Source organism: Eupeodes corollae, chromosome 2 (genome assembly GCF_945859685.1).
Source record: "Eupeodes corollae chromosome 2, idEupCoro1.1, whole genome shotgun sequence".
NCBI classification, from domain to species: Eukaryota; Metazoa; Arthropoda; class Insecta; order Diptera; family Syrphidae; genus Eupeodes; species Eupeodes corollae.
In genome coordinates, this window is record NC_079148.1 from 23,724,910 (window position 1) to 23,752,570 (window position 27,661).

General features: G+C 32.7%; 2 protein-coding genes across 7 annotated transcripts in view; one reads left to right on the forward strand and one right to left on the reverse strand.

The window, feature by feature from the left end:
- The window catches only part of LOC129947427 (E3 ubiquitin-protein ligase highwire), a 125,780-nt gene that overhangs the window by 76,244 nt on the left and 21,875 nt on the right, over positions 1-27,661 (reverse strand). For all 4 annotated transcript variants that reach the window (XM_056057971.1, XM_056057972.1, XM_056057970.1 and 1 more), the window contains exon 23: positions 26,897-27,032. In XM_056057971.1, coding sequence (XP_055913946.1) covers positions 26,897-27,032 — 136 coding nt within the window. The remainder of the gene's footprint in view (positions 1-26,896; positions 27,033-27,661) is intronic.
- On the forward strand, positions 1,433-27,174 carry LOC129947431 (uncharacterized). Of its 3 annotated transcripts, none has more exons than XM_056057985.1 (7): positions 1,433-2,604; positions 13,763-14,273; positions 25,308-25,517; positions 25,729-25,896; positions 25,956-26,115; positions 26,178-26,309; positions 26,378-27,174. In XM_056057985.1, exons 2-7 carry the CDS (start codon positions 14,085-14,087, stop codon positions 26,866-26,868), a joined length of 1,350 nt encoding a protein of 449 aa, XP_055913960.1. In that variant the 5' UTR covers positions 1,433-2,604; positions 13,763-14,084; the 3' UTR covers positions 26,869-27,174. The 3 variants fall into 3 exon arrangements, with proteins under 3 accessions (XP_055913960.1, XP_055913959.1, XP_055913958.1); XM_056057984.1 differs by having other exon boundaries at positions 1,433-2,598; positions 13,750-14,273; XM_056057983.1 differs by having other exon boundaries at positions 1,433-2,598.

Genomic DNA, 27,661 nt, shown 5'->3' on the forward strand with positions numbered 1-27,661 from the left:
GCTCGAGTATTTCAAAATGGCGATTTTTTTTTCAAGTTCTAATAATGGATGCTAGTTTGGGTCACATCCATATCGTCAGATTATTACATAAGAGCGTTCTTTTAGGTTCACTTAACATCCCCTTTGAAAATCTGACGCGCTCGGTTAAATTTTTTTTTACCGTTTTCAACCCTTACGTACGACCACCTCCATCATGGAAACGGTCAGATTAACATACGTATATTTTCAAAAATACGTAGAACATGGATGCTATTAATATCTGACGCGCTCGAGTATGTCCATGCAACTGTTTTTTTTTTTTTACATTTTTGAAAACTTATAGCCGCTCCCCCCACCGATGAAAGTGTATATATGATATAACATTTTTTTGTTCTTATCATCTAAGCTTCGCAATCCAATAGGTCTCTTTGACGCTCGAGTAAATCCCGATTTAGCATCCTGGGCTCCCCTACTATTAGTTTTGTCCTTCCGCCGAACGAATATGGTTGTATATACGCTTGAACAACGCTGGGAAATATTAAGACATTACTTTGAAAATCAATCAGAATGTGTGCGAAAATTGCGTACATATTTTGGAAGAAGAGAAGCACCGTCAGCTCCGTATGTTCATTATCTTATTAAAAAAGTGAAAGAAACTGGCATCCTCATCCGTAACCAAAGAGTGAAAAGCCAAAAGCAGTGCGTACACCCAGGAATATTGCTGCTGTGGCAGAAACTCAACAATTGAACATTTCGAAGACATCATTTAGCAAATTTTGCATAAAGACCTTGGTATGACTCCATACAAAGTACAATTGCTTCAGGAGTTAACCAACTGACCATCCAATACGTTTTCGCATCGATAAGTGGGCCTTTGATCGATTTAGAGAAGATGCTGATTTTTCCTAAAAAACTCGTCGTTTTAAAGCAAAAATGTCCCATTTGGGTCACAGAAAACCCACACAAACACATTATCAGGCCTTGTTGAACGAATTTTTGTTCACAATAATTGAAGAGGAGGATATTGGCAACATTTTGTTTGAATTGGACGGCGCTACGTGCCACAAAGCCGAAGCTACACTCGATGGTTTGTGCCCCGTTTTTGAAGATCGCAAGCCGCAGAACTGATATCGTTTGCCACCTCTCGGAGCTGCGATTTGACACCGTTGGATTATTATTTGTGGGGTGCCGTAAAAGATAAGTGTTACGCCGACGAGCCAGAGACAATTGAAACTACAAAGAACAATATCCGTGAAGCCATTGGTGAAATACAGCTGCACAAAAACGATAATGTGCTTAAAAATTTTACCGATCAATTTTAATTACACTTACCACCAACCGAAAGTTCTTAAATAAAATGTTAGAATATCGCTGGATTATAAGAAAACTCAAAATCTCAAAGTATTCGAAATCATCGAAACCAAAAATATTTAAATAAAATAGTTCTTGCTTACTGTTAAAATAAAATATTACTTTAGTACTTTCGTTTTCATCCCTGGCACTATTCCAATACCACTCTACATGATCATTTGATCGAATGAGCTCACTCTCTAGACCTTTAAAGAGAGAGTTAGCCAGCTCAGCGTCAGCCTCAGCGACACTCGAAATCGAGCTAAATCAGCACTTAACTCATATGATTTTTAGTACACAGCAACCACTGCAGCAACGAAGTAACAAGATTTTGGGTTCTCGGATGGAGTGCGGTTTGTGTGTGGCATCAAATCGAATCGAATCGGGTTGGATTTAGATACTTTTTTTAATTTTGTTTAATCGCGGCAAAAGCAACAACGACGAAGACCAACGCCACATTCTAATTACTTTTGTACATAGAATGTGCGATAAATCAAAATTATAATTTGATCTGATTAGAGTGATCGTGAGGTGGAAGAAATCCAAATGCGGAGAATCGGGGCTTCGGCTTTGCTTTTAAGTTTGTCGTGTGGAAAATTTAAATCACAATTGACCTTTGCATAGGCCACCTAGCCTAACACACCTAATAATATAAAATATTGTGTATCTGTGTTCAATTTACGAAACAAACAACAAATTTGCATTAGCAAATCTTTTTTGTTTTGTGTATTTTTAAGTTTTACGAGCGAAATACCATTACCGAACCTACCTACTTGAGAATAGAACCGCAACGGCGCGTCGCGTCGCCGCCGCCACCACCACCGTCAACGTCGGTCGTCGCCGCCGCCGCGCGGGAGACTTAGACTCGTATATTTAAACGATTGGCAGTGCGGCAAGCGGCAAAACTTTTCGCGTACAAAAAAAGACCAAGAGGTATCCGAAATGAAAAAGCGGGGATCACTTGACGCTTGACGCAGATTACGTAAAAGCTAAAACATTCAATATGCATATTATACCGTACTAATAATAAATAAATAACTACACAAAAAATAAATTCCCATCCCGTCAACACCGCATCGCATCTGAAACAGACTTTCCTCCGTTCAAAAAGTTTGCTAGCGCTCCTCTTGAGTTTGTGGAATTTATCTTACGCGTACCTACTAATGTAGAGAAGACCCTGATATTCTGGGGGAACAGAAGAAGAAACTTAAACAACAACAACAAAATAAAAGTTTAAATTATGCTTTGTTTACATTGCAATGTGGTTCGGTGAGTGTCAGTGGTTTGTTGTTGTTTTTGTAGATGTTGAGAGTGCATATCATGTTTTATTGGTTGTTTTGCTCAGCACCTAAACCAACCTATCTAAGAATATACCTATAGATAGTTTTTAAAGATGTGAAATTGTGTTGCTTTCATTGTTGGTTTTTACTACACTCGAAAAACCTTCCCTCCTTCAGCCCCTGACCATCTCTTTCTCAAGAATGTTCTAAGAAGAAAAATACAAAATAAAAGATTCCGAACCTACATGTCTATGGCTTCTAAGGTCGATCACAGTGAGATAAAGTGTTGGAAGCACGAAATAAGCAATGGCTTAATGTAGAAGCTGATACCGCTACGCTGCGGCTTACTATACACTTGTCAAAGTAAACATTCAAAACTTCATGAACTGTGTAGTGTACACTTGTACAAGTATACGCACAGCTCATTTCAGCATCAGGAAATTTTTACATAAATTAAATGAGAATGAACACGTGTGATAAAAACGCAACCGGTCCGGTTTATAAAAAGGGAATTTTCCGGCCTTGGAATCAATTGCTTTTTTTTCAGTAAATGTTTGAACCTTCGAAAAAGTTCTCTGTTCTTTTATTTTACTGGAAGTTTAAAAATCTTGCAACGATGTTAGACTAGCGAATTGATCTTAAACCAAGTGAAGTGTTTTATTTTTAATAGGTATAATTTTAATATTTTTACTATTAGATAACCTGTGATCGAAGGAAAACGAAATCTTCAAATATTTTAAACCTCGTGATTTTATTTTGAATTTTTTTTTCTTTGACGTGGATAATGATTCCAACGCCACGGAATTTTTCAGTAAACGGAAAATAATTTACCGCCTCTTATTGCATTTCGTGAGAATTTCGAGACACTTTACAGGTAATCGAAACATTTGAATATTGGAGACAAAACCCTCTAACTTAAAATTTAAGTGCCAAAAAAACAATTATTTGTTGCTTAATTCGGCACGAGTGCCGTACTATCTGTAACTGAGGCGCTGAGTAGGGTTTTTTTTTGCGTATAGTAGGGTCAAAAACAAGCGTTAAGTACGATTGTAAGGGGTTCAATCTTACGCCGTTTATTATGGCTGAATCACAAACACGTTTTAGCTTCGCCTTCCACTGCGTTACGGTGGGCATGCTTCGACGTTGCTTTGAGTGACATTTATATTATTTCATCCTCCAAAGAGCAAATATTTTGTATGTCGACATTTTTTTACAGCTGTTGAGCTGTCAGACATAGGAAATGCTCTGATATTTCTTTCCTTACGATTGTCAAACGGAACGTGAGGTCGAAGCTCCATTGTGATAGCATGCATTGAATTCCTATGGCTGAACTCGTAAACGTCAGGCGAAGCCGAAGCTGAAGCGTGTTTGTGATTCAGCCATTAGGTATTACTAGTTTTTGAAAAAAAAATACTTAACTGAAACAACAAATATTTAAAAGAACGGCAACACTTAGAATGATAAACAAAATCGGTTTTGAAATTTGTTCTAAATACAGTTTTATCCATTTTGCGTCTTTAAAAGGAAACGTAAAAAAACCCATATTAAATATTATTTTTCATGATATTTCTATTTTTATTATAAAGTTCGAACGTTGACATTATGAGTGAAACAATACATCATTTAAATGACAACCACGTGAATTATTGCAATCGTCGATTCTTTTTCAACCACTTTTTGACACATTTTTTCTCAGCCATAACTTGACGAATGTTGGTTTTAAAGTCTTTCCATAATCGTTTTCGAAAAAGTAAGGTCCAATCACATTATCGGACCAAAGAGTGCACCAAACAGTGACTTTTTGTGGATGGCCTCTCTTCAATTACTTGAGGATTCTCAGATATAATTTTTTTTGTAATAAGATACAAACCGGCTGAGAAATGTGCTTCGTCGCTGAAGAAAATTTTGTTCGAAAAATCATCATATACCGCCTAAAGTTAAAGCAAGCACCCATTCGACGTATCTACGACGTTGTGAATGGTGTAGATCCAAATGAAAAATACGGCATAATGTGCAGTTATAGCTATCATTGAAATCGATCTGGTAGCATTTTTGAATCGATATTTGGCTATGTTTTCTTTTAATTAGAAATGAAAATGATCAGTATGATCGATCGGAAATCACGCAAAGAATTTTTGTTGAGGAAAAAAAGTGCGCTTTTGTTTTTTTCTAAAAATGTATTTTTCTATTTTCCGGACGGAAATTCATTTTCCTGAACAGCTGATACTTTTATGTTCAAAAGTGAAACGAATCTTTCCACTGATTTGTGTTCCAATTTAACGCAATTCCAATGACAGATTTCTGTCAGTAAAAGTTTTTTGGTGGATTTTAATCAGGAACTTTTTTCAATGACAGAAACTTTAAATGACAGCTATAAACGACTTGTCAAGAAAATTCCAATGTTTGTTTTTAATGATGAAAACCAATGATAGCTATAACTAGCACCTGAGTACGAAAAGAAATCGACACGTTCGGGTCTTCGGCAACACTTTTACTTGCATCAGCGATATTTTCGGTGGTACCAGCGAAACGATGGCCTTACAATATCTATAACCAATCCAGTTTCTTCGAATTTCTTCACAATTTTGCCAGTTGATTGCGTAGTTGGACGATTATGTAAAACATAATCTCCTCTTAAGCACGATTTTTGGCAGTGGAAGAATCACCATTTTTTATAGTTAATAATTTGTAAATGTCAAACTTTCAACTAAAAAATTTGGTTTAACAACTTAGTTTGACAGATATCGAATTCCAGCTCTTTACTTATAAAACCGCAAAATGGATAAAAATAAATGAATTGGGTGTCGCAACAGTCCGTTGGGAACTAGGGCCTTGTGACTTAAAACTCTTAACCATTCCTGTGTGCGAGTAACGTTTTCAGGAATGGAGGGGGCCTACAGTTTTTATGCCGAATCCGAACGGCTGATTTGAGAAAGCTCTTTTTCATGACAAGAGTTACTCTTGGAGAATTTGTCAATTCCTCGTAAGAGGCAGTACCTGTAAAAAGACTTTTAGATGGCATAGGCCGGGATCGAACCCAAGACCTCTAGCATGACAGTCCAACGCACTTATCACCATTCTACGGGTACTACATAATGGAAAAAATGGATAACATTTTAGAAATTAAACTGTGTCAATAGTTCTTTAAAAAAAATAATAAAATACAATTTTGTTTTTGTAAGTTTAGACCAATTTTCTTCAAAATTTTACGATATAGTTTAAGTAATTATAAATTTAAAAATGTTCGATTCAGGATTGATTGGAACATTGACTCCAAAAATCCAATTCATCACTTTATTAAAAAACCTTGAATTGAATTGATTTAACCTTTTTTTAATGACAATTTTGAGCTTATTTAGTTTAGATTTAGGTTTTTAATAAAGGATTCTGGTTTTTTAAATCGGTGTAGTACTTTATTGTAAATGTTGCCTTATTTTTTTCAATTTACTCTATATCTTAAACCAAACATTTTTGTTTTGAAATTTCAACAAAATAAGTACGTATACGCCAGAGTGGAAACGAGAAAATTAAGTTCCTTATAACTTGGTATTCAACGTTTTATCGGAGGATAATGAAATCAGACATATGTACATTTGTATTAAGCAGAGAGCCACCTTTTTGACAGGAAATTTGACGAATAAAACGATCAAAATACTTTAGTTAAAACTTTATTGTCTTGGATGAGGCAAACGTTAAGTGGTTATTTCAATTTCTTTCTACAGCATTTTAAATTTTCAAGAGTTATCTGTCAAAATACCAAGGCCGTATCTCTCAAACACTCCCCCAATGAAGAGCTTTTTAAAGGGTAGTCTCTGGCAGGTGTGAAATCCTTGAATGAAATCATTAAATGGTTTTTCTAGAAGTGAGATTTTTCAATTTTGCTGAATTGCAATTTAACTGAGTGCTATTGAATATATTTTATTAACAATGCAATGATTTGGTATTAAAAAGAAGACCATTTTGTTGGCCATAAAACATATTTAGTTAGTAATAACGACGGCTATTTTGGTCGAAATTGATGTTCTTCAAAGAAAGCGTATACAGACATGGACATTAAAATAGACAAAGCGATAGTTGATTAGAGTAAAACCAAATTAAAATAACAACATGCATTAGAAGTAGTTTTAACCCTATCAACAAAAGTTAGACTTTCTTATCCAAAATAACATGGGTTTTATTTTATTTTTGTTTGTTGATTGGTCGGAGATGAACCGTTTATTAGGTAAGACTGTGTTTCTGGTGGACATTGAAAGAGAAACAGGTTTGGAAAACAGACCTTAATATTTAACTAGTATCAAAAATATTAGTTTTAATATTTTTTTTTACTTTTATACAACAAAAAGTTCACTTTAGAAAGTAAATTCAAATTATTTTAATAATATTACAATTAATTCTAAGGAAAACATGACTCGCGGTAAGCATTGTTCCATAGAAGAGAAAGCTGTCATTTAAGTTCTATGAAGTGAGGGAAAACCTATGGAGGAAATAGCCAGAATAATGAGCAGATCTCTCAAGTTGATTGCAAAAGCTATTTGACCGCTGAAGACTGAAAGATAATTTGCGCCTCAAAAAAAGATCCTTACAAGTCTTCAAGGGAAATAAAAACAAACTACAGCTTTCAATTACTTTCAGAACTGTTCGTAGAAGACTTTTTGAAACTTACTTGCTCAGAAGGATCGCAAGAATGGTGCCCTTTCTAAGGAAAACATAATATAACAACGCGGTTTAAATTCGCCCACGATCATTTTAATTGGAGTGGGCTAGAAGGAGGCAAAAATATGAGGAGTGTTTTGTGGTTGGACGTAACAAAGATACATTTGTTTGTACATTTAAGGGCCAGGCTACCAGATATTGAATTAATTATTAATTCCAGAATAGCTTTGCATTTAATTTAATTTTTTTAAATCTGTGTATCTATTTTAATGTGCACGAAATTTGTTAGTTTTTTACATTTATGAATTTAGTTTAGTTTAGTTTGTTTCATCAGAGTACAACTCTTACAGACTACTTTAACAAGTTAATATAATAATTAATTTAAATATAAGTATATTTACAAAAATAAAAATAAATAATAATAGTAGCAATAGATACATCTTAATTACAAAACAGATTTCGATACCAAAGCAGACATAACATTTTTTTTAAAAACATCTTTTGAAATATCAGAAAAAATATCTATAACCTCAACAACAGAAACCGCAAACGGTCGTTTCTACTATAATTTTTTCTATGAAAAGTCTCTATCAAATAAAAATTAGAGCGGAGAGTCTTTGATGGAAAGCATAAAAGTATTCGTCCTAATAAAAAAGAACATTTGATACGATTTCTTATTAAATCTTTTACAAACATTATTGAAAAATATTTTCTTCTTACTTCAAGCGTTTGAATGTCAATAAGCAGATGGATAAGATGGTACTTCCATATCCCAATTTAATTTATAGAAAACATACCTGGTAAAACATTTTTGTATGTTTTCTATTCTAGAAGAATGAGTGATATAATAGGGATTCCAAACTATGCTGCAATATTTCAGTACCGTAACCCTATCCAAACTCGTATTGTTGATAGTATAATCAAATATGATAGGTGTTTTTTGTTCTATGGCCTGTAAGGCTCTGGCATTTGGCAACATTCAGGAACAACTTGTTAGATTCACACCATTTGGCCAGTTTTTAGATATCCTCTTGTAGCCGGAAAATTTTGAGATCATCGGCATACATAAGATACTTCGAATATTTAAAATGTACCGCAATGTCATTTATAAAAAGGATAAATAACAAAGGGCCAATATGCCTTCCTTGCGGAACACCTGAAGATACATCAATCCTTTTGGATTTAAACTTTCTCAATTTTACAAATTGAACCCGATTTTTTAAATAGGAAGAAATCCATTTTATGAAATTGGAATGGAACTAAGTTTTGAAAGCTTAGCATATTATGATTCACTCTATCAAAATCTGTTAAGATAATATCAGTCTGTAAACCATTTTCGAACCCGCAAAGTACAGAATTGCATAGCAATGAAACTTTTGTAGCGTAAATCTTCCAGAAACAAAACCATGTTGACATTCGGATATTAAATCCTTAACAAAAAACTCTAATTTTTTACAGATAGGCTCATAATTGGTCACATTTTGCTTTGAGCCAGCCTTAAATATTGGAGTTATATAAGAGATCTTCCAACAGTCCAAAAACTGGCCACTTTTTAAAGACTGATTGAAAATCAAGCTGAACGGTAAGAAAGAAAGAGCGCAGTTTTTTAGTACAAAAGGGACTATGTTATCTGGCCCACCACTTTTATTTACATCAAGACTAGCTAGAGCTTCAAAAACATCAGAAACAGTAAAGTCTATACTTCCAATTTCAATAGCATAAGATGGCGAAAAATCAGACGGTTCACAAGGAGCAGAAGGCAAATAAACAGATTTAAAATAATCGGCAAATAAATCGCTTATAACGTGCATATCACTAGATACACGATTGGAGTACTTCATACAGTTTGGAATCCCTAAAGACTTTCATTTAATATTTATAAGTTTCCAGAAGTGTTTCGAATCTTTTCTAATTTTTGACTAAGCAGAAAGAATAAAATTACTAAAAAAAGCTATTGAGACAGTCATATTCAAGACTTGATGTACATATTTCTGCTTAAGGGCCTTATTATCTTTTGTTGTTTTATAAGCTTTACATGCTTTATTTTTTTTAGATTAGATAATCTTCTGTTAAACCACGGTGGGTTTGAATTGGATTTAACTATTTTTTTTAGGAATATACATATCAAAAGTTTCATGTAGATACATTGCAAATTTTTCAAACGCATGATCAAGGCTTAAGTTAATCAAGGTATTATCCAAAGCAATTGACAACAAAATGTTATTGATTGCAACAAAGTTTGCACGTTTATAATCCAAATAAAATTCTGATACATCAATTTTATTTTTTATATAAGTTAAAAACATACACTCTCCTGCAAGCCATATATGGTGATTTTTTATAATTTTACTACAAACAAAAGGTAATTTTAGTTTAAAATTAAAAAAATAAGAAAATGATGACCAAACTTATCGTTGTTTTAACATTCAAAAATTATGGAATGAAAAATGTTAATGTTAATAATTGTTGTTTTGAAATATAAATTTGTAGCAAACATTTCTTAACTTGAAATAAAAATAGAACTGGATTTACAGATTTTACAAAAATTAGCTTCAAACCCAAAAATCCTTAAAACTTTAATTATTTCTATTTAAAAAAAAAATACCGAGAAAAAAAATCTTCGTGCCTTTTTTGACATAAGAACATACAATTTCTGTACCTATTTTAGCAATCGAAAAAGTGTTAGTTTTTTAAAAAAGAACGCTGCATAGAAATATGTACAATTGTACAATACAGGGTGTGCCTTTGTTGATACAAAACCTTATTATTTTTGTCTGATCTTAATCAATTTTTAACGAAAATTCTAGAACAAAACAAAAAATATATTACTCTATTGTTTTTCTTTGTTTTTATATCTCGATTATAATTCAAATTAATATATTCACCAAGTTAGTTTTATAGAAATAGAATCTGGTCGGTTAACCAACAAAATTAACACACTTGGCTACATTACTTAGCATATTCTGATTTCTGAATGAATTATAAAAGTAATTAACTTATATAAAGTTAAGAAGCTTGTTTAGTCAGAGTAGATCTACAATTTTACATATTAAAAGAACTTCTTATTTGATCATTTATACAAACAATATTAATCTATAAATCAAATCATCAATGACAATGAAAATAAATTATAGATAGTTAATTAAGTGCGGTAGATATAAATGAATTATAATGCAATATGTAATTATTTAAGAATCATTCTTTTTATGGCCAAACCTTGATATAGTAAAAAGTAATAAGAAGTATAGATTGTTTATAAACTTTAATATATGTTATAGTTTAACATAAATCTAGACGTTTTACGGCGGCAAAAGATGAGATCACGTTTAGTTAAAATTGAAAAAAAAATCCACCAGCATAAAACTTTATATTTTGTGTCTGTTTCTTTCACAAAGGTAAAAGAAGAATTGACATATGCTAAAATTTGCAAGACAAATAAGGTCAACTTTTAAATTCGAATTCGATACAATCATCTATCAGTTCTTTAAATTCCTGGCTCTCATTATTTTGCATATAATGAAATAGGTTGATTTAAAAATGTAATTGCGTTACGAGATATTGAGTCGAGAACCAATTTTTGTAGCATTTTTTAAAAGTTCTTGTTTGTTGTATAAACAAATACATGAATAAAATTAATTAAATAATATCTTCTATTGTTCATGAGATATCGAGAACCAAACATTCATTTTTATCAAACTTGAGTTCTATTTTTTGTATGTTTATTACTTGTGACATATAGGAATTATATGGAACTCGTGATTTTTCAAACATGATATTTCGATAGTAGAGTAGTCGAAAAAATTGGGTCCCGCGATTCCGTCCGATCTGTTTTGTCTGTCTGTCCACGCGCCTAAACCATTGGGTCGATTGGGTTCAAACTTGGAAGTTAAGGTTTTGAGCAGATTCGCGTTAGGCGTTTTTTTTATTGTGTTTTAAGATCAAAACTAAAATTTTTTTTAGAATAAGGTTGTTTCGCACATATTTGCCTTCGCCTATATGAAAGAATAAATACTTAGTACAAGTTTAAGAAACGGGCCAGAAAGAGAATATGTATTTTTTATTAGAATCACTTTTTCAACGTATGTATACACATTATACCTGTATAGGTGTTACGTACATCCTCTACATTTCTACAACTATTGCTTACAACACATGAATAACAATTTCTTCTACCTGTTAGTTTGCTTGTTTTTTTTTTAACGTTAACGAAAAAAATAAACTGAACGTAATAACTCAATGTTTGCTCTGAAAACTTGTAGGAAAGAAGGAATGTGATTGGATTGTAGTAAGTACCTTCTACCTACCAATAACATTTCTTCATTATCATCATAAACATGGTTTTATCTACTTATCTGCATAAAGCTGAGCACGCCAATGAACTATTCCTTATTCGTTTTAGATACCTTCCTAACTACACAACCAATAAGCCTTCGCTTTACAATTAAAACATACATGTTCTTCCTCTTTCTTAGCTTCAGATAATTTATTTTCCATCATGGTTCTTCTAATATGAAATTAAAATAAAGCTATCCGAAGAAAAGAGCTTTGAACGAACTTATTGAATACACAAACAATTGTTTTCGTTAAGTATGCTTACAAGCATTTTTCATTTCCGGGATGAGTTGTCCTAGGATGAGTTGTGTCTTGGGATGACTTGCGTGGTTTTTTTTGACAAAATGTAATTCGTATTTTTGAACACAAACTTTTTTAACGGGTATATTTTTAAACCTTATTGTAGGTACCTTAAACAGATATTCAGGAGCAAGTTCGTGTGACCCAGTCGTGCTTTTATTTTTTTATGAAAAACCGAAGCCTTAATCTCATATTTTTGGAAAAATTTTGAGTCGAAAATCAATTTTTACCAACTTTTAGTTATGCTTTTTTTGGGCTTTTTATTTTATTTAAAAAAAACTATCAATTCGATTTTTCTCAAACTTTTACTGAATGTTTAAAACAATAACTTTTAGATTAAATTAATTTGAAGCCAATATCTCCAATTTTTAAAAGATATTTGAGTCGAAAATCAATTTTGGTCATCTTTTAGTAATGTTTTTTAGTTTTTTTATTGTGTGTACTATCAATTTGATTTCTCTCAAAATTGTACCAGGTGTTAAAAACGTTGATTTTCGTTGCACAAAATTATTTTGGAGATAAAATCATTTTTTGTTCGTAAAATATTCGAGGTGACAAATATTTCGTTTTCCCTTTTATTTATATTACAACAAAACCGTTAATTGGATTTGTTTAAAAAAATATATGTACGTAATTGTTTAGTATCACATTACAATATATAATTTAAAATTCAATTCAAGTCTGATCCAATATTGGTTCGTGAGATATTTTGGGTTAACCAAAATGTTCACCTTTTTTTAAATTGCTATGGTAAAAAAACCACCCACACATTTTTTTTTGAGAGTCCTTTCTGAATAACTTTCTGTATAACAAAATTTATTTGGAGTCGATATCTCTACTGGTTCTTGAGCTATGGACGACGAAAAAAAATTCGCAAACGTACGGACGTACGAACGTACGTACACACGTACGCACGCATCGCATAAACATCTCTCTACAAATCTTTTATTTCGACCTTAGGGACCTTGAAACGTGGAGAAATGTCCAAATTTTCAATTCAACAAATCGGCCCGGTTACAATAATTTCCTATGGGAAGTTAAAAATTGATTTGTTTGTGACCAATAGCTCGAAATGCAAATAATTTTGCCGTTCGTGCAACTCTAATATCTGCAATTTTTTGTCTTATAGAATTCAAAAAAGGAGGAAATCGAAGTTTTGATAATCTTAAAAAAAGAACAAATCGATTTATTTTACTCATGTAAAATCCCATAAAATGTATCCAATTTCTCAGATTTACTGGAAATACTCAAAAACAATTGATTCGACGTCTAACTAGGATGCAATGTCAATATTCGAGTAAATGAAATTTGTGTGAAATGAATGAAAATGTGTATAAGTTTGATCCCAGTTTTCGCTTTAATTCCTCTTTATATAAGATCGAAAACAACCCCAAATGAACGCAACAATCACTTCATAAACATGAGTTACAATTTTCGTTGAATTTAATTCAACTGACAAAACCGAAAAAAGTGTAACTTTAGTGAATTTTAAGTACTTAAGCCCCTAAATGGTAAGAATCAAATTCTCCACTCAATTCTCTCCATAAATGGTATTTCGTCACTTTAAATTTGATGATTGATATAAATTCCCGTCCTATATGACAACAAAAGCAACACAATTTCTAAGAAAATTGGAACACTAATCAAGTATTTTTTAATTCTGTTATATCGCAAATAGCAGCTTTAGAGTAACAACAACAACAATAACGAAAAAGATAAATCACCTCGTCGCAATGATAACAACAACCATGATATGTACAAAGATAAGATAAGATTAAAAAACACGTTCAGCAATATAAAGACGCAAGACACAATGCGAGCGTTATTTTAATCATGCTGAAAATATTACCGTCAGTTGCAATTTACAGGGGGCGGATATCATCAGCAGCAGCAACATCGCGGCAACAGCAACAACGAAAGCAGCAGCAGCAACAACAGTCTTGAAATTTAAATGGAATATAGTGCGAGTTTAGTGATTTCCTTACCCCAAGTGCCATCATAATCGTCATAGTTTGCTGTTGTAGTTAGTCATCGCGTCGCTTTTTATGTAGAAAAAATAGTTTAAACAAACAAAGTTTCAAATGTTTGCTCGGGCTTATGGCAGCAATATTCCCCATCTAAATATTATTAATAACGATCATTGCTGTGCTAGCAAAATCAAATACGATATAAAATAAAAACGGAGGAAATATGAGATTACCAAAGCCAAACAATAAAGTGTCAATTTTCATTTGTTTAGTGTATTTTGTGTGCAACTTATTCAGCCAATGCATAGGTCAGCAATGGACGAGTCTGGATAGTGATGATGGTGCTTACAATAATGTTAGCTGTATTGCTCACGACACCAAGTTCTCATGTGATTGCCGAAATACAAATGAGGTAAGTCTGATTATAACTATACCTATGATACCTTTTGTGTTTACAGTTGGTACTGATTAACTTATTAATATTAAAAAGACTAAAACAAGGGACTTCAAGGAAATTATATGCAATACCCATAATAGCGAATCGTTACTTTATATCGAGTTTCGTTCAGTTTTATCTAGGAATTGTCGAATGCTTTCTTATAAATGAAAAAGTGATGTCATAAACGTCAAAAATCTGCGTTATTAGAATTGTCTGTATGCTTTGTTGCATTTATGAACACATCAATTCTGCAGAGCTCATGCAGGCCTGTTTATATATCTAAGTGTAATTTAAACTAAATATTTATAAACATCACACAAATATCAGAAATGGCCACCGGCAGCCATCTGATAGTCAAGACATCAAAAGAGAAGAATTGATCAATTTTCTTAATTTCAAAGAGTTCTTATTTTGATGTAGTTCTTTTGTTTTTCAATTAAAAGTTTAATTTTAGCCACAGCTTCCTTTTCACTCAAAATAAGATAATTTCAATTGCAAATAAGAAATATATGTTTCAGTTTCAGTATATTTTTAAGAAATAACAATCAATCAATTTATATTTACAACTTGCTGCGCTTTCTGCAGTCAAACAAGTATGGATGAACAATGTATTTGACGTTTAAATCATTTATGACGTTTAAGAAGATATCTTTTGCAATTCATCTGCGTTTACTCAATCGCAAATCTGATCTGATAAGGCGCCAGTTATAGCTATCATTGGTTTTCATCATTTAAAATAAACATTGGAATTTTCTTGACAGGTCGTTTATAGCTATCATTAAAAAAAATTTCCTGATTTAAATCCACCGAAAAACTTTTACTGGCAGAAATCTGTCATTGGAATCGTGTGAAATTGGAACACAAATCAGTGGAACGATTCGTTTTACTTTTGAACATTAAAGTATCAGCTGTTCAGGAAAATGGATTTCCGTCCGGAAAATAGAAAAATACATTTTTAAGCCTAGTACATACTTCCTCGTGAAGTGAACGTTCGCCAGTGGAGAAAGTGAACTTTTGACATTGCTCACTGGTACACACTTGTGAGTACACGTTGTAAACATGCGGAAACCAAATGTCAAAGCTTCACCAACAGTTCCCGTACATTTTGCACGTGAATTGCCCGTGAACGAAAACTCTCCACTTTGTTCTCCACTCAGCTTCACGAACAAGTTCACGGGTGAACCAAAAATTGAAATTTGTATGGGTTCACGAGATGGTTCACAAGTATGTACTAGGCTTTAGAGAAAAACAAATGTGAACTTACTCTTTTTTTTCCTCAAAAAAAAAATCGAAGGGAAATATAGTCAAATATTGATTAAAAATTTTCCCGGATCGATTTTGATTATAAGTATAACTGGCCCCTAAGTTAGGTGAACAGTTTTTTTTTAAAATACATTGAAGAAATGGACGTTTCTTTATTCGAAGTGCTTAAGCGTCTTTAGCTTTCTAACGTTTCAGAAAGGTTTTGTTGATTTTATGACATTAGCTTTAACATAAAACGTCTTCTTAAAAGTTAAAACGTATGTGTTTATTCGGCAGTCCGAGATTACCACTCCGATACAGGGTCCTAACTGAACGATTGTTTTGATTTTGAAGTTTTTGAAGCTTATTATACATGTCAATTTACACGCTTAAGTATATGAATTTTCTCAGACAAATAGGGTATTCAAATACTATTTTGTTAGTGTTTTACGTGTAAAAAAAACTGCTGATTCAAAACAGCTGGAATGTCAAAAATGAAATACTTATAGTCAGACTTAGTGTTGAATTTGAAGGAACTTCAAAATTGATTTTAAATTTGTATGTTAATTGGTAAAAATTAGTTGAATTATTAGAATCATCCATTCAAAATTTTATTTTACAATAAATCGATATCTAAACGCCAGATTCTTCTGAAAGTTTTAATATCCAATTCGTTCAATGAGGTATCTAAAAATCCATGTACCCAGGATAGCCAACTTGGGATTGAACCTATATCTAGACACCAACATCTTTTGGGGCTCATTTGCACCTACGACTCTGTTGTCGTCAGCATTGATTTGCTTGACTTAATTAAGACTTCTCAGAATTAGAACTGTCACTCTAAAAGTGTCAGCGTATGGTACAGTGAATTTCAGAGTAAAAAATTGATCGGAATTTAAGTATAGCGCATTAAATTTTTTAGATGTTTGTTTGTACTTTTTGACCTAGTAAAACTAGACTGCCAATTGAGATGTGCGAGCTCTTTTATCTTCCGATATTATGGCTCAAAAAAGAACTTAACGAAACATGAAATGCATGCAATTGTTTGGTTTTATAAATCACTTTAAAATTTAAATTGACAGATGATTTTTGATCTGTTTACATACATTTAACTTTCTAAAAATGACAGATGGTGACATTTGGGATTTTTATTAACAACCTTAGCAAGAAAGAACTTTTAACTTTTCTTTTTGTATTTGACAAATAGCCAAGTTTTAAAATGTTTTCCAGTTTCACACAATTCAAATATTTGTACTAACTACTCAAAATAGATGTCAAACAGTAATTTTTCAATACAATGGTTCCATTCTTTTGTTTAATGAAGAGTTAAGTTTTTTAATGTTCCTTAGTCCTAGTCAATAAATATTTTGAAAGAAAATATAAAATGTTAGTTTTCCAAAGTGTAGATTCTGACGTTCGTAAGTAAATGACAACAAAACCAACCTATTGAATTAGCATTTTTAATTTGTTTTTCGACGAAGGCACTTAAGTGGGGACTACTGTTCCCAATTATGTATGTATAAGTATTTAAGTAAAGTAGACTATTTACAGTTATTATTTAATTTAGCTTTTTTTTTAATTAAATATTTATCCTATGACTATGATTCTCTTAAGCTGAATTACACTCATTGGCTTCGTTAAAGACACCAAGACAGGGCAGCAAAACAAAAATGGAGATTATGAAACCTTTAAATCAAATAAGTTCTTCCGTGGGAATACACTTCATAGATTTGAAAATAATATTTATATAGGGTTGCCTAAAGGAGGGAATATTATGTTGGCATATAAAGAGCAAACATTATTTTATTTTCAAGATTGCATGAGGCATGATACGGTAAACATTATGTACACTGTATAGCCTGGTATATGAGTTTGCTATATCTATGTACTTCAAGATGAGCTCTATAGCCACAAGCCTAAAATCGGTCTCTTGGACACAACAGTGAAGCAGTGTTGTTCACTTAATTGGCAAAAGTGCAGAATAATTGGCGTGAAACCGTACTATTGAATACACTTATGTACTGTACATGATATGAACATTCATGTGTGGAGAGAAATAATTTAATTTAATTTTCAACACTGATTTTATTTTTATTTATTTAGACACACTATAGAACAGGAAGTGATGTGTTACACTTGGGGTATTTAGTTTTGCAGACGTTTGAACAATGTGAACTGACTTTCGGATGATATTTTACATCCGAACACGTACACAGCAAATATGTTTGATTACAATTTTCAAAATTAGTACAGATTTCAAGGCAGACAAGTCTAACAGAGGAGCAATTCAACAAGGTGCAGACGTGCCTCGTTTTTGATTTGGGAAATTTGAGGAATTTTTTAACGAGGCTAGCGAATGCGTTGATTGAAACAACTAGTTTGTTTTGCGGATATAAAACATTGTGCAAGAGCAAACTATTGAAAATGGGTTTCTAATTGTAAACAGAGGAAATTACATAAAAGTTCGTACTATAAGCTTCATGTAACTGCATTCACACGTCTTTTAAACCTAGCTGATTTTAAGCAGTCTTCTTACGTTAACTAACAAACATATTACACCAATATTTTTGTACAAGTTATGTTCATTTGACAATCAACTTGACCATGATTTGACGTTTAAGAAAACTGTCATAATTAGGACTGTTTTCCTGTTTGTCGGTTTGGTTGCCCAGGCGTTTTGGTAGAAGATAGTAACTTGCTAGAAACAAAAATCACTTATATTTGTTCTTAAAGTTGTAATTATAGAGGGTTTCGTTAAATTTACTTGTTTCTTTTTTTAATTTGCCAAAATGTCCTTCTAAATATGTTCTTTTGGGAAAAAATAAGACTTAAAATCAAATTAACAAGTCTTAATTTTTCATCTGAAAAAACAACAATTTTGAAAAAGCTATAACGTCAGTTTTTCCGTTAACAATAGTCGTTTTTCTTTTTTTTTTTCGTTTAGAGCTAAGTCTGAAGTGTCAAACAAAAAAGCATTTGACAGATAAAATTGAAAGAAAAGCTAAGTGTTCGGATGTATTTCAAAAATACTTCCAAGTGCTAAGAATACGCTTTGTTCAAGGATCTTCAGAGCATTTTCAGATGACTTTTAGAGCATGTTCAGTATGCTCGTCAGAACTCTTTTCTAAGCTAAACAAAAAAAACCTAGTAAAAAACTGACACAAATCTGTTTTTTTCCATTTTTTTATTAAAAATATCGATTTCTTATTGAAATTGAATTTCCTATTGCTATTGATAAATGTCAAACAAAGCGTTGTTATTTTGAATGAGCCACAATATTGACTTTTCAAGTTGTCATCTTTTGACATTTGACAGGTACAAATTGGAACGATACTCGACGATACTCGCTTAAACAACACTGAACATTTTGCAGTGACAACAAGAAACGATCCAAATTTTGCAAGAAATGGACCACCTTTGTCATTTAACAGCATTTGACTTTTTTATTTAGGGTCATTTGATAATGTTAATGCCAATACTAAACAGTCGCTTTAAGACATGAAATATGGAATTTGTGAAGCAATTGAGGAATGTGTGGTCATGTGAAGTTTCAAAAGGTTCTGCAGCCGTTTCTGTGGCAGCCATTTGGCTGATAACTTTTTCCATTGGGATACTTTCCTTTTTGCAATGAAATAAACACTGATTTCACTTAATTAAATGAAGTCTTTTATTGAAAAGCCTTATGCGATCATTAAAAAAGAAATTTGTTTTTGATCTGAATATGTTAACCCAAATGTTGACATTATTCTTATTTGTTGATCAAATCAATTGTGCAGATCTGGTTTTCAGAAGTTTTTCCACTATGTTACTCATAGAGTTTTTCATGGGTGAGTTCAGATTTCCGTCAAAAATAGATTCATTTTCGTGGGGCATGGAACAAGATTGGAATTATATTGTTTTTTTGTGATTGTATTAGTTTACGTGTTAAAGAGTGCGGTACAGCTGTCAAATTTCCATCTTACCATCTTTTTATAATTGTATTAGTATAAGTGCAGAGGGGTAAATCTGCCGATTTGATCTTAAATCGAAAATAAATGAATTAATGTTACCTCATGGAATGCAACAACAGGGGAAATTTGTGTTTTGACAGGTCTAGATCAAAAATAAATTGATTTATTTAACCAATGGAAAACTTCATTAATATCAGACAAATTTCCAAATCCTTCCGAAATTTGAAACTGTCAAAAAAAAACTATACACTATAAAGAATAAATCATCATTTTATTAATTGAATGTTAACAAAAAGAAATTGTCTTATTTTCAAATTTATTTTATAAATAAATCGACAAAAGTCAAAAGTTTAACTCAGACAAAAACATTATTTCCTTCTTAAAGTTTGTCGTTTTTCGCTGAAAACATTGTCTAAAGCCATTCAACTGGAAGATTGCATAATATGTTTTATCAATCTCATTACTACAACAGTTATAAAAATCATGCAAAAATCTCTTCACCTGACAAAGCTTTCATTTAAATTAATGAGTATACATAATAATAATCATTCTTAAAACAAATTAACAATAAATAATAGCCTCTAGCGTTCGTCTCGGTAGCTTCATTGTATTCAAATGTCTTGCCAATGTTTGACCATGATAAATGAAAATGAAGTAGGTAGATAGGTGAAAAGCGAAACAATAATAATTGCATGAATCACGATCATAAACTGACCTTGAACACTTTACTACAATAAACAAATAAAAATGAAATAATTTTACTTAAGACTGTAATAATAATTGAATTAACACTTCATTGACTTTAAATTATTACTTTAGTGCTAGGTCTTAATGTAAAGACACACTGCATAGTAATTTTTTGTAAACAATATGTCATTTTTTTGTTTGTTGCAAATTCATATTAAATTATGGGAGAAAATTGAAAAATTTGCAATCTAAACAAATATTTTTAGCCTTCATGGTTTTAATATTATACTTCTCGCAATTTTAATAACCAAGAAGCAGAGAAGATATTTAAAGAAATTTTGATAGAGCGAAAAAAATATTTATGTCTTAATACTTTTTAAGAACTGATACATTTTTAATAAGATTTTATTAAAAATTTGTAATTCTTGGCTTATTTTTGTTTACAGAATAGCAAAGTAGGAAAAAAAATGATTACACAAAAATTCAATAACAATTACTTGTAATTTTATTACTTTGAAATTCAATTACAAGTAATTGAAGCGTATGTTTTGTTCTATTACAATTGCATGTATTTGAAATGTATTTTTTTAACAACAATTGCATTAGTACAATTTACGACTTTATACAAAAAAAAAACACTCATAAGTCAGAGAAGAGTACAAAGCAAAGCTTTTATGTTAAGAAACAACAATAAGAATACGATTGAAACTTAAATCTCACTTAATTAATTGTTTTGAAAATAATTCAGTCTAAAAAATATTTGATACAATAAAGGAGTGTGTATACACCCTAGAAACCCATTTTTCAAATTTATTAACTTAACTACGCTTTGCCAATCAAATGTATCATAATAACAGACTTTACTAGGATTTCGAGATTGCACTGATAACTTCGCAGTGGTGCCCTTATCAATTTGCAAATGATATTTTTTAATTCTTAAATTAATTTTCAACAATCTTATGTTAAAAAACTGTTATTTAATTCGATACCCCTTCTGGTTTTGATATATGGAGGGCCAAAAAGATATTCTAAACGTATAGACTTACGAACGCACCGTCCCACGAAGGTACATACGCATAGACAGTTATTTCTCAAAATACTATAGATTTAAATTCTAGGGATCTTGAAAAACGTCAATTTGGCAAATTGGACCCATTGGAATAATTTCCTTTGGGGTTCAAATTTATTATGTTACAATAAAGTAGAGAATTAAAACAAACTTTCTTAAATACAGTCCGAGGTGAACTAGTTCCTTCGTATGTTGAGCTTTTATCAATTTCACACGGCACATTGATTGAAATCTAAACTGAGGTCTATATTATTAAGTTTCTTTTAAACTAGTTAAACGGAAAAACGGAACATCTCTATATTTTCACAAACCAACTCTTGTGAAATGATTTTAAGATTTTTTTTTTAGAAGATGGAACTTATTTTTCTATCTATCAATTTGGTTACAATTTAAAAAACCTTCATACTTCTCAACCTATGAGGTTCAAAACTTTAGTATTACTCTATGATGGTGCTCTACTGAACTACTTAAGCCTTTTGTTAGTGTTATTTGAATGAATTATGCTCTTGGGAAAGTGGCCAGTTTCATTTTTTCCTTTAAAAGGTTTAAGTGTAATATTAGGAATCCCAGCTTTAATCGTACAGTGATGGATAGAGATTCGTTCTTTTGCCATACTATGCGAATGTGGAATGCCTTACCACACTCTATGTTTCCCTGTCATTGCAATAATCAAAAATTTAGACCAAAAGTACACCGACCCTTTTCACCTGATGCTCAAACTGCATTTTTGGCTTATTAAATGTAAAACAAAAACCTTTGAGTTGGCGCATATTATAAACAAACAAAAATATTTTTAAAAGGTTTTAGTTTAAGTTTTTTTTTAAATTTGTTTAAATGTCAAACAATGAAAATTAGGCTAAATATTAAAGTTATACTTGTCTAAGAAACGTTAAACTCAAAACCCTTTCAAAACTAGTTTTTACGAAGACTAAATTGTATGAAAATCAGTAATGTACCCGCAGGTGCTGGAGTCTACCTCTCCTAAAACTTCTTTCTATTACCCAGTCACTTAGGTCGTTAGTGTTACTTATGTTGTCTACGTGGGCGGTGTGACTTCTAGTCTTCTTTTTTTAATAGGAACAAAAAAACACCAAAACTTGCTTATCAATAAAAACATAAAGCGGTTAATTTTTTACTGTCAAACCTTATTTACGCCATTCTCTAAATGTAGTTACCATTACAGAAATTCGAATTAATAATTTAATACACTCTAAATAACTCTCCGGTACTATACACCACAATATGATATTGGACTGGAAAGTAGCCAAAGAACACTCGTTCTCTGATCATAGATATATCCAGTATAAAGAAAACCCTAGTCAATTGACTTTCAAAATTATCGGAGAACTGACTGGGCTTCATACAGGAACTTATTACGGAGTTTACTAAAACCTGGACTATCTAGTCCTTCCTCTAACTCTAACGAACTTGACAACAGTTCAATGACCTCTCCTCAGCTATGAACAGATCGCTAGAAATTACTTGCGTACTTCAGAGCTTGACTCGCTTAGAAGAGAATGTAGGAAACTCTTCAACCGAGCCAAAGCGCAAGACTAGCCTCTCACTGGAATTCTTACAAAGAATACTTAAGAATTTACAAGGAGGCACTTAGAAAATCTAAGCTATCTTTCATGGCGATCCTTCTGTGGCACGATGCCTCTAGGTTACGGAAAATTCTTTCAACCAATCCAGCGATGCCAAGCTGCTTAAAAAATGCAGACGGCTCCTGGACAAATTCAAGTAATGAATCGCTGAACTTACTACTCGACACTCACTTTCCTGGTAGTTCTCTTACCGAAATTTGCAACAATCATATACGTTCAAGTTCCAATACAACATATCCACAAGGTCTGATCACAAGGGACAAGCTACAATGGGCTCTCAACAGCGTCAAACCATTTAAATCTGCAGGTACAGATGAAATAATACCAGCCGAACTAAAAAAAAAACTTCAGACATAATTGCACCAATTCTTGAGGCAATTTTTACCAGCTGTCTATATACCTAGTCCATATTCATTAGGCATGGAGAGAAGTTTAAGTTGTTTTTATACCCAAAGTAGGTAAATTCTGGCAAGTCAATCCTAAAGATCTATGACCTATAAGTCTATCATCATTCCTTCTTAAAACCTTGGAAAGATTGATTGATATCCATTTAAGGTCAAGTATTGATACAAGATTTCTGTCTTCGTCTCAACATGCCTACTGTAAAGGTAAATCGGTGGAAGCAGCGTTACACACCTTAGTACGCACCATCAAATATTCCCTCCATCATTAAGAGTTCACTATGGTTGCTTTCCTTGACATCGAAGGGGTCTTTAACAACGTGGACAAATCTGCACTAACATCTCTAAATGTAGGGAGTTCGCTTTGGGAGTTAATTCATTTAATGCTGACTAGCAGAATAATTAACTAAAAACTGGGCAGCTCTTCTGACAGACGATTCGTTAGTAGAGGGACACCTCAAGGTGGTGTTCTATTTCCTCTTCTCTGGAGTGGTGAAATCCTAACAAGTTTGGATGCGGAGGGTTTCAGGGTGATCGCCTATGCGAACGACGTAGCTAAAGCAGTTTCAGGAAAGCATCTTAACACCTTAAAAGAACTCTTACAATATGGATTGGGTGTTAACCCACACAAAACCGATTTAGTCTTATTTTCGAGGAGATAAACAAATAAATACATTGCGTGGCGCAACAGTCCGTTGGGAAATAGGGCCTAGTGACTTACAACTCTCAACCATTCCTGTGTGCGAGTAATGTTGTCAGGAATGGAGGGGACCTACAGTTTATATGCCGAATCCGAACGGCTGATTTGAGGAAGCACCTTTTCATGACAAGAATTACTTTTAGATAATTTGTCAATTTCTCGCAAGAGGCAGTACTCGGGAAAAGACCTTAGATGGCGTAGGCATGGATCGAATCCAAGACCTCTCGCATGACAGTCCAACGCACTAACCATCATGCCACGGATACTACAAAATTTCATTTGTCAACCCTCCAAACTCACCTTGGTGGCCAATTCGCATCACCCCTGCGAGAGTTAAAATTACCCTCACATTGTTCATGCAAAATGTCAATCGTGGAGTTTGCTGTGTGGCACTGCTGAAACCGCATGTCGTCTAGGTCCATATGGTTAAATTTGGGCTATAAGAAATTAGGTATCATCGTTATGTAGCTTCTTGTAACTTAAGATGATTTTCCGGCCAAAATCGGGGTCCTCTTCCAAACGATTCGAAACCCAGTCAGCGTTTTCTCTGGTCATGAATTTCGAGCTCCTGGGTAAGTTGAATCTTGTACTGGTGTAGAACTGTAGACCCAAGCCCCGATGCAAAATTCTCCAAGTTGAAGTCTGCAAAAGGACGAGTTCTTGTGCACTGCGAGGAATAGACTGCCTCGGGTTATGCTGTACACTTTCACGGACCGCGGCAATGTTCCCGGTCGAATGTAAGGGTGTTGTACCGGTCGTCTCAAATTTGGCCACCAAACGTTAAAGAGCCGACTGTGAAGTGCAACCACGTCCACGGTAAAATGAGCACAATGCCTGCAATACGCGCAATGTTTGCGTTAACGAACACTCATTTTTTTAATAAAGTTTTATCATTTGAACGTGCCATGAGGATTTGGCATAAACAACTAAATAATACACAAAAGCTTTGACAGATGTCACCAAAACAAAATGGCCGCCACCGCGGGGCACCAAAATCTACCCACGCCAATTGAAGACCCTCTAAAATAATCTTCGATACTATTTTGGCGACTGCGGACAAAACACAGATACATCTTTAGTTTTCGCACTTCGTCAGGTCTCCTTTTTTAAAATAAATCAAACATTTTAGATCCCACGCTTTCCCGTCAACCTACAACATTACACTGTAGTATTTCAGAAAACAATTTGCAAGTCAGAAGTCCTATTTCTAAATAAACTGTCGCGTGATTAATTTTGTTTTTGTTTATTTCAATAGAAGTTCATTGTATTCTACAATAAAATCTGTATCTTTTTCTTTTCAAAGTATATATGATAATTTAAACTAATACTTCACCCTTTGTTTATTTTTTTGCAGTATATGACACTACCAAGGCTTGATGGTTACGTATATCAAATCGAAATATCAAATTGCAAACATATGTACATTCGAGCTCATGCATTGGAAAACATCCAAGGTCTCCGAACGGTCATCTTTAAGAAAGTTCAAAATCTAATTCTCACCAAAAACGCTCTATCATTTCCCATACACACCAGCAACACACCATTAATTGTTGAATTCAAAGAAGTGAGTAATTTATTTTTCTTTTGTTGATTAACTTAATAAAAAGGGACAAACTTGTTTAAATATTTCCTTCTTGTTTGTGATTGTGATGATTTGTCACCATCACTTAATTGTCACAACCTACGATACGAGTTTCATTTAATATGTTATGTTTGAATGTTTATGATAATAATCTTGAAATTGGAGTTTTTATTGTGCTTTCCTTCTTTTTAAGGTCAAGATTGAAATAATTGAATCACATGCAATCAATGGGAATATTGGAGAAATTACTTTTATTGGTTGCACCATCGAATCAATAAGACCATTTGCCTTTACGACATTGAAAGATCATTCGATTCTTTTCAAAATGGATGGTGTTAGAATAATTGATATAGAACCACAGGTAAGAAAAAAAACAAACAAACATTTCAAACACTATAAGATTTCTGTATATTTTTTCAGGCTCTTAAAAAATTCACTATTGATCAATTGGAAATTATTAATAGTGAATTCCTGTCTGATGTGCCATCTAAAGTATTTTATGAACTAGAAGTTTTGACATTCCTACGGATACAAAATGTCACATTTAAAAAAATCCACACGAGGGCATTTTCATTTAACGGTAAGATCTTCCTTTTTTCAAAATATGTTGTCTTGAATTTCCTATGAATTTAAATTTTGTAGGTGTCAAGAAACTATCTGTGATAGGTAACAAAGTCGAGAGGACTGAAAGTGAGTGGATCACTGCCCAAATCCGAGATAGAGTTCTCATCAAGGACAATAATTTTGGATTCACAAGTCCTATCGCATTTAAAGGTAAATTTTAAGTCCTTCACCTAAAAAAAAACAAAAAGTTTAAATTTGTGTCTTGTTTTAAATTTCAGCAATTGAATTATCCAGAGAAGTAGCTTTCCTAGAAAGATTCGAATTGCAATTTGTTAATAACATCGTTAAGTTCCACAATGATCCTCAGGCTCTAGTCTTCAACGATAAGATCCAGCTACAAGTAACCCGCCTTCAGTATGATAATCAATTTCCTTGCAAGGAATTGGATAAAACCCAACCGAAATCGCCATTCTTTCGGAGTTACTCCGAAAATATATACTTCCAGACAAAGAGCAATAACCAAAGTTTAACATTAAGTAAAATCATCGATGTGGATTGTAAGGAAAAGTCCTATACAGTGTATATAGTTGTCGGTATTATAGTTTTAGTTATAATTGCAATCACAATCGCAGTTATAGTTGTTATGAGAATTGCAAGAAAAAGAAGGAAACGTATGTTGGATGTTGTTCTACCCGAATCAAGAACTTACAAGGAAACACAAATTGTTTACCAAATTGAAAATGCTGGCTTATTGAAGACTGATTTGTAAGAAATTGCAAACAAAACATAAAACTTACCCAATAGGTAGATAAGATTCCAAAGCTTGATTGACAGTCAAGATGGATTCGGAAAGAGCGAATCCTTTTGACAGTAGAGCATGATGATTTGTGAGGGTGTCTTCGATTGTCGATAGATCTTCGACTCCTTTGTCATCTAATAAAATTGTGTAGAAGAGAGTTAAAATTTAAAATTAATAAATTTTGTGAATAAACCAAAAGTACATTATTTACTAAGATGCTATTTATACAAATTTAATATGTAATTAAAATGTTATAATTTATATTTAAACCTTTAAGTTTTGTTTTGAATTTATTTATTTAAGAAATTTGTATATATATTAAATAGTAATGTAAGTATTTTTTTTAATTTTGTTGGTCTTCTGGAAGTCATAACTCTCAGAAGAGAGAGCAGAGCAGAGCAGAGAATATTAAGAGGCTCTGAGCAGAGCCTGGATAGAGTACCCCAATTTATTTATGAAACACAAAGCCAATTTTTGACAAAGTTCTCATACCTTTGAATCGGTTTACTCAAGAAATGCAATTCAATTGGTTTCTAACTCATCTCTTCACCAATCTTGTGAGGAAACGAAATTCTGTTTCGCACATTAAAGCTTCGGTCATCTTGGTCTACGCCATCTCCGCAGCGTAAGGTAGTCTCCCATTCTGTAATCTATCATAAAATGTACTACAATGGACTTTCTTCGTTAATGCGACCTAAGTGTCCAGCCCACTGGAGTCTGCCCAGACAGCAGCAGCTTAGAAGTTATAGTACGGTTTCTGGAT

Coding starts and splice junctions, on each gene's coding strand:
- LOC129947431 (XM_056057985.1), top strand. CDS start 14,085: ATGAGATTACCAAAGCCAAACAATAAAGTGTCAATTTTCATTTGTTTA. Junction 25,518..25,728: donor TAATTGTTGAATTCAAAGAA/GTGAGTAATTTA, acceptor CTTCTTTTTAAG/GTCAAGATTGAAATAATTGA. Junction 25,897..25,955: donor TAATTGATATAGAACCACAG/GTAAGAAAAAAA, acceptor ATATTTTTTCAG/GCTCTTAAAAAATTCACTAT.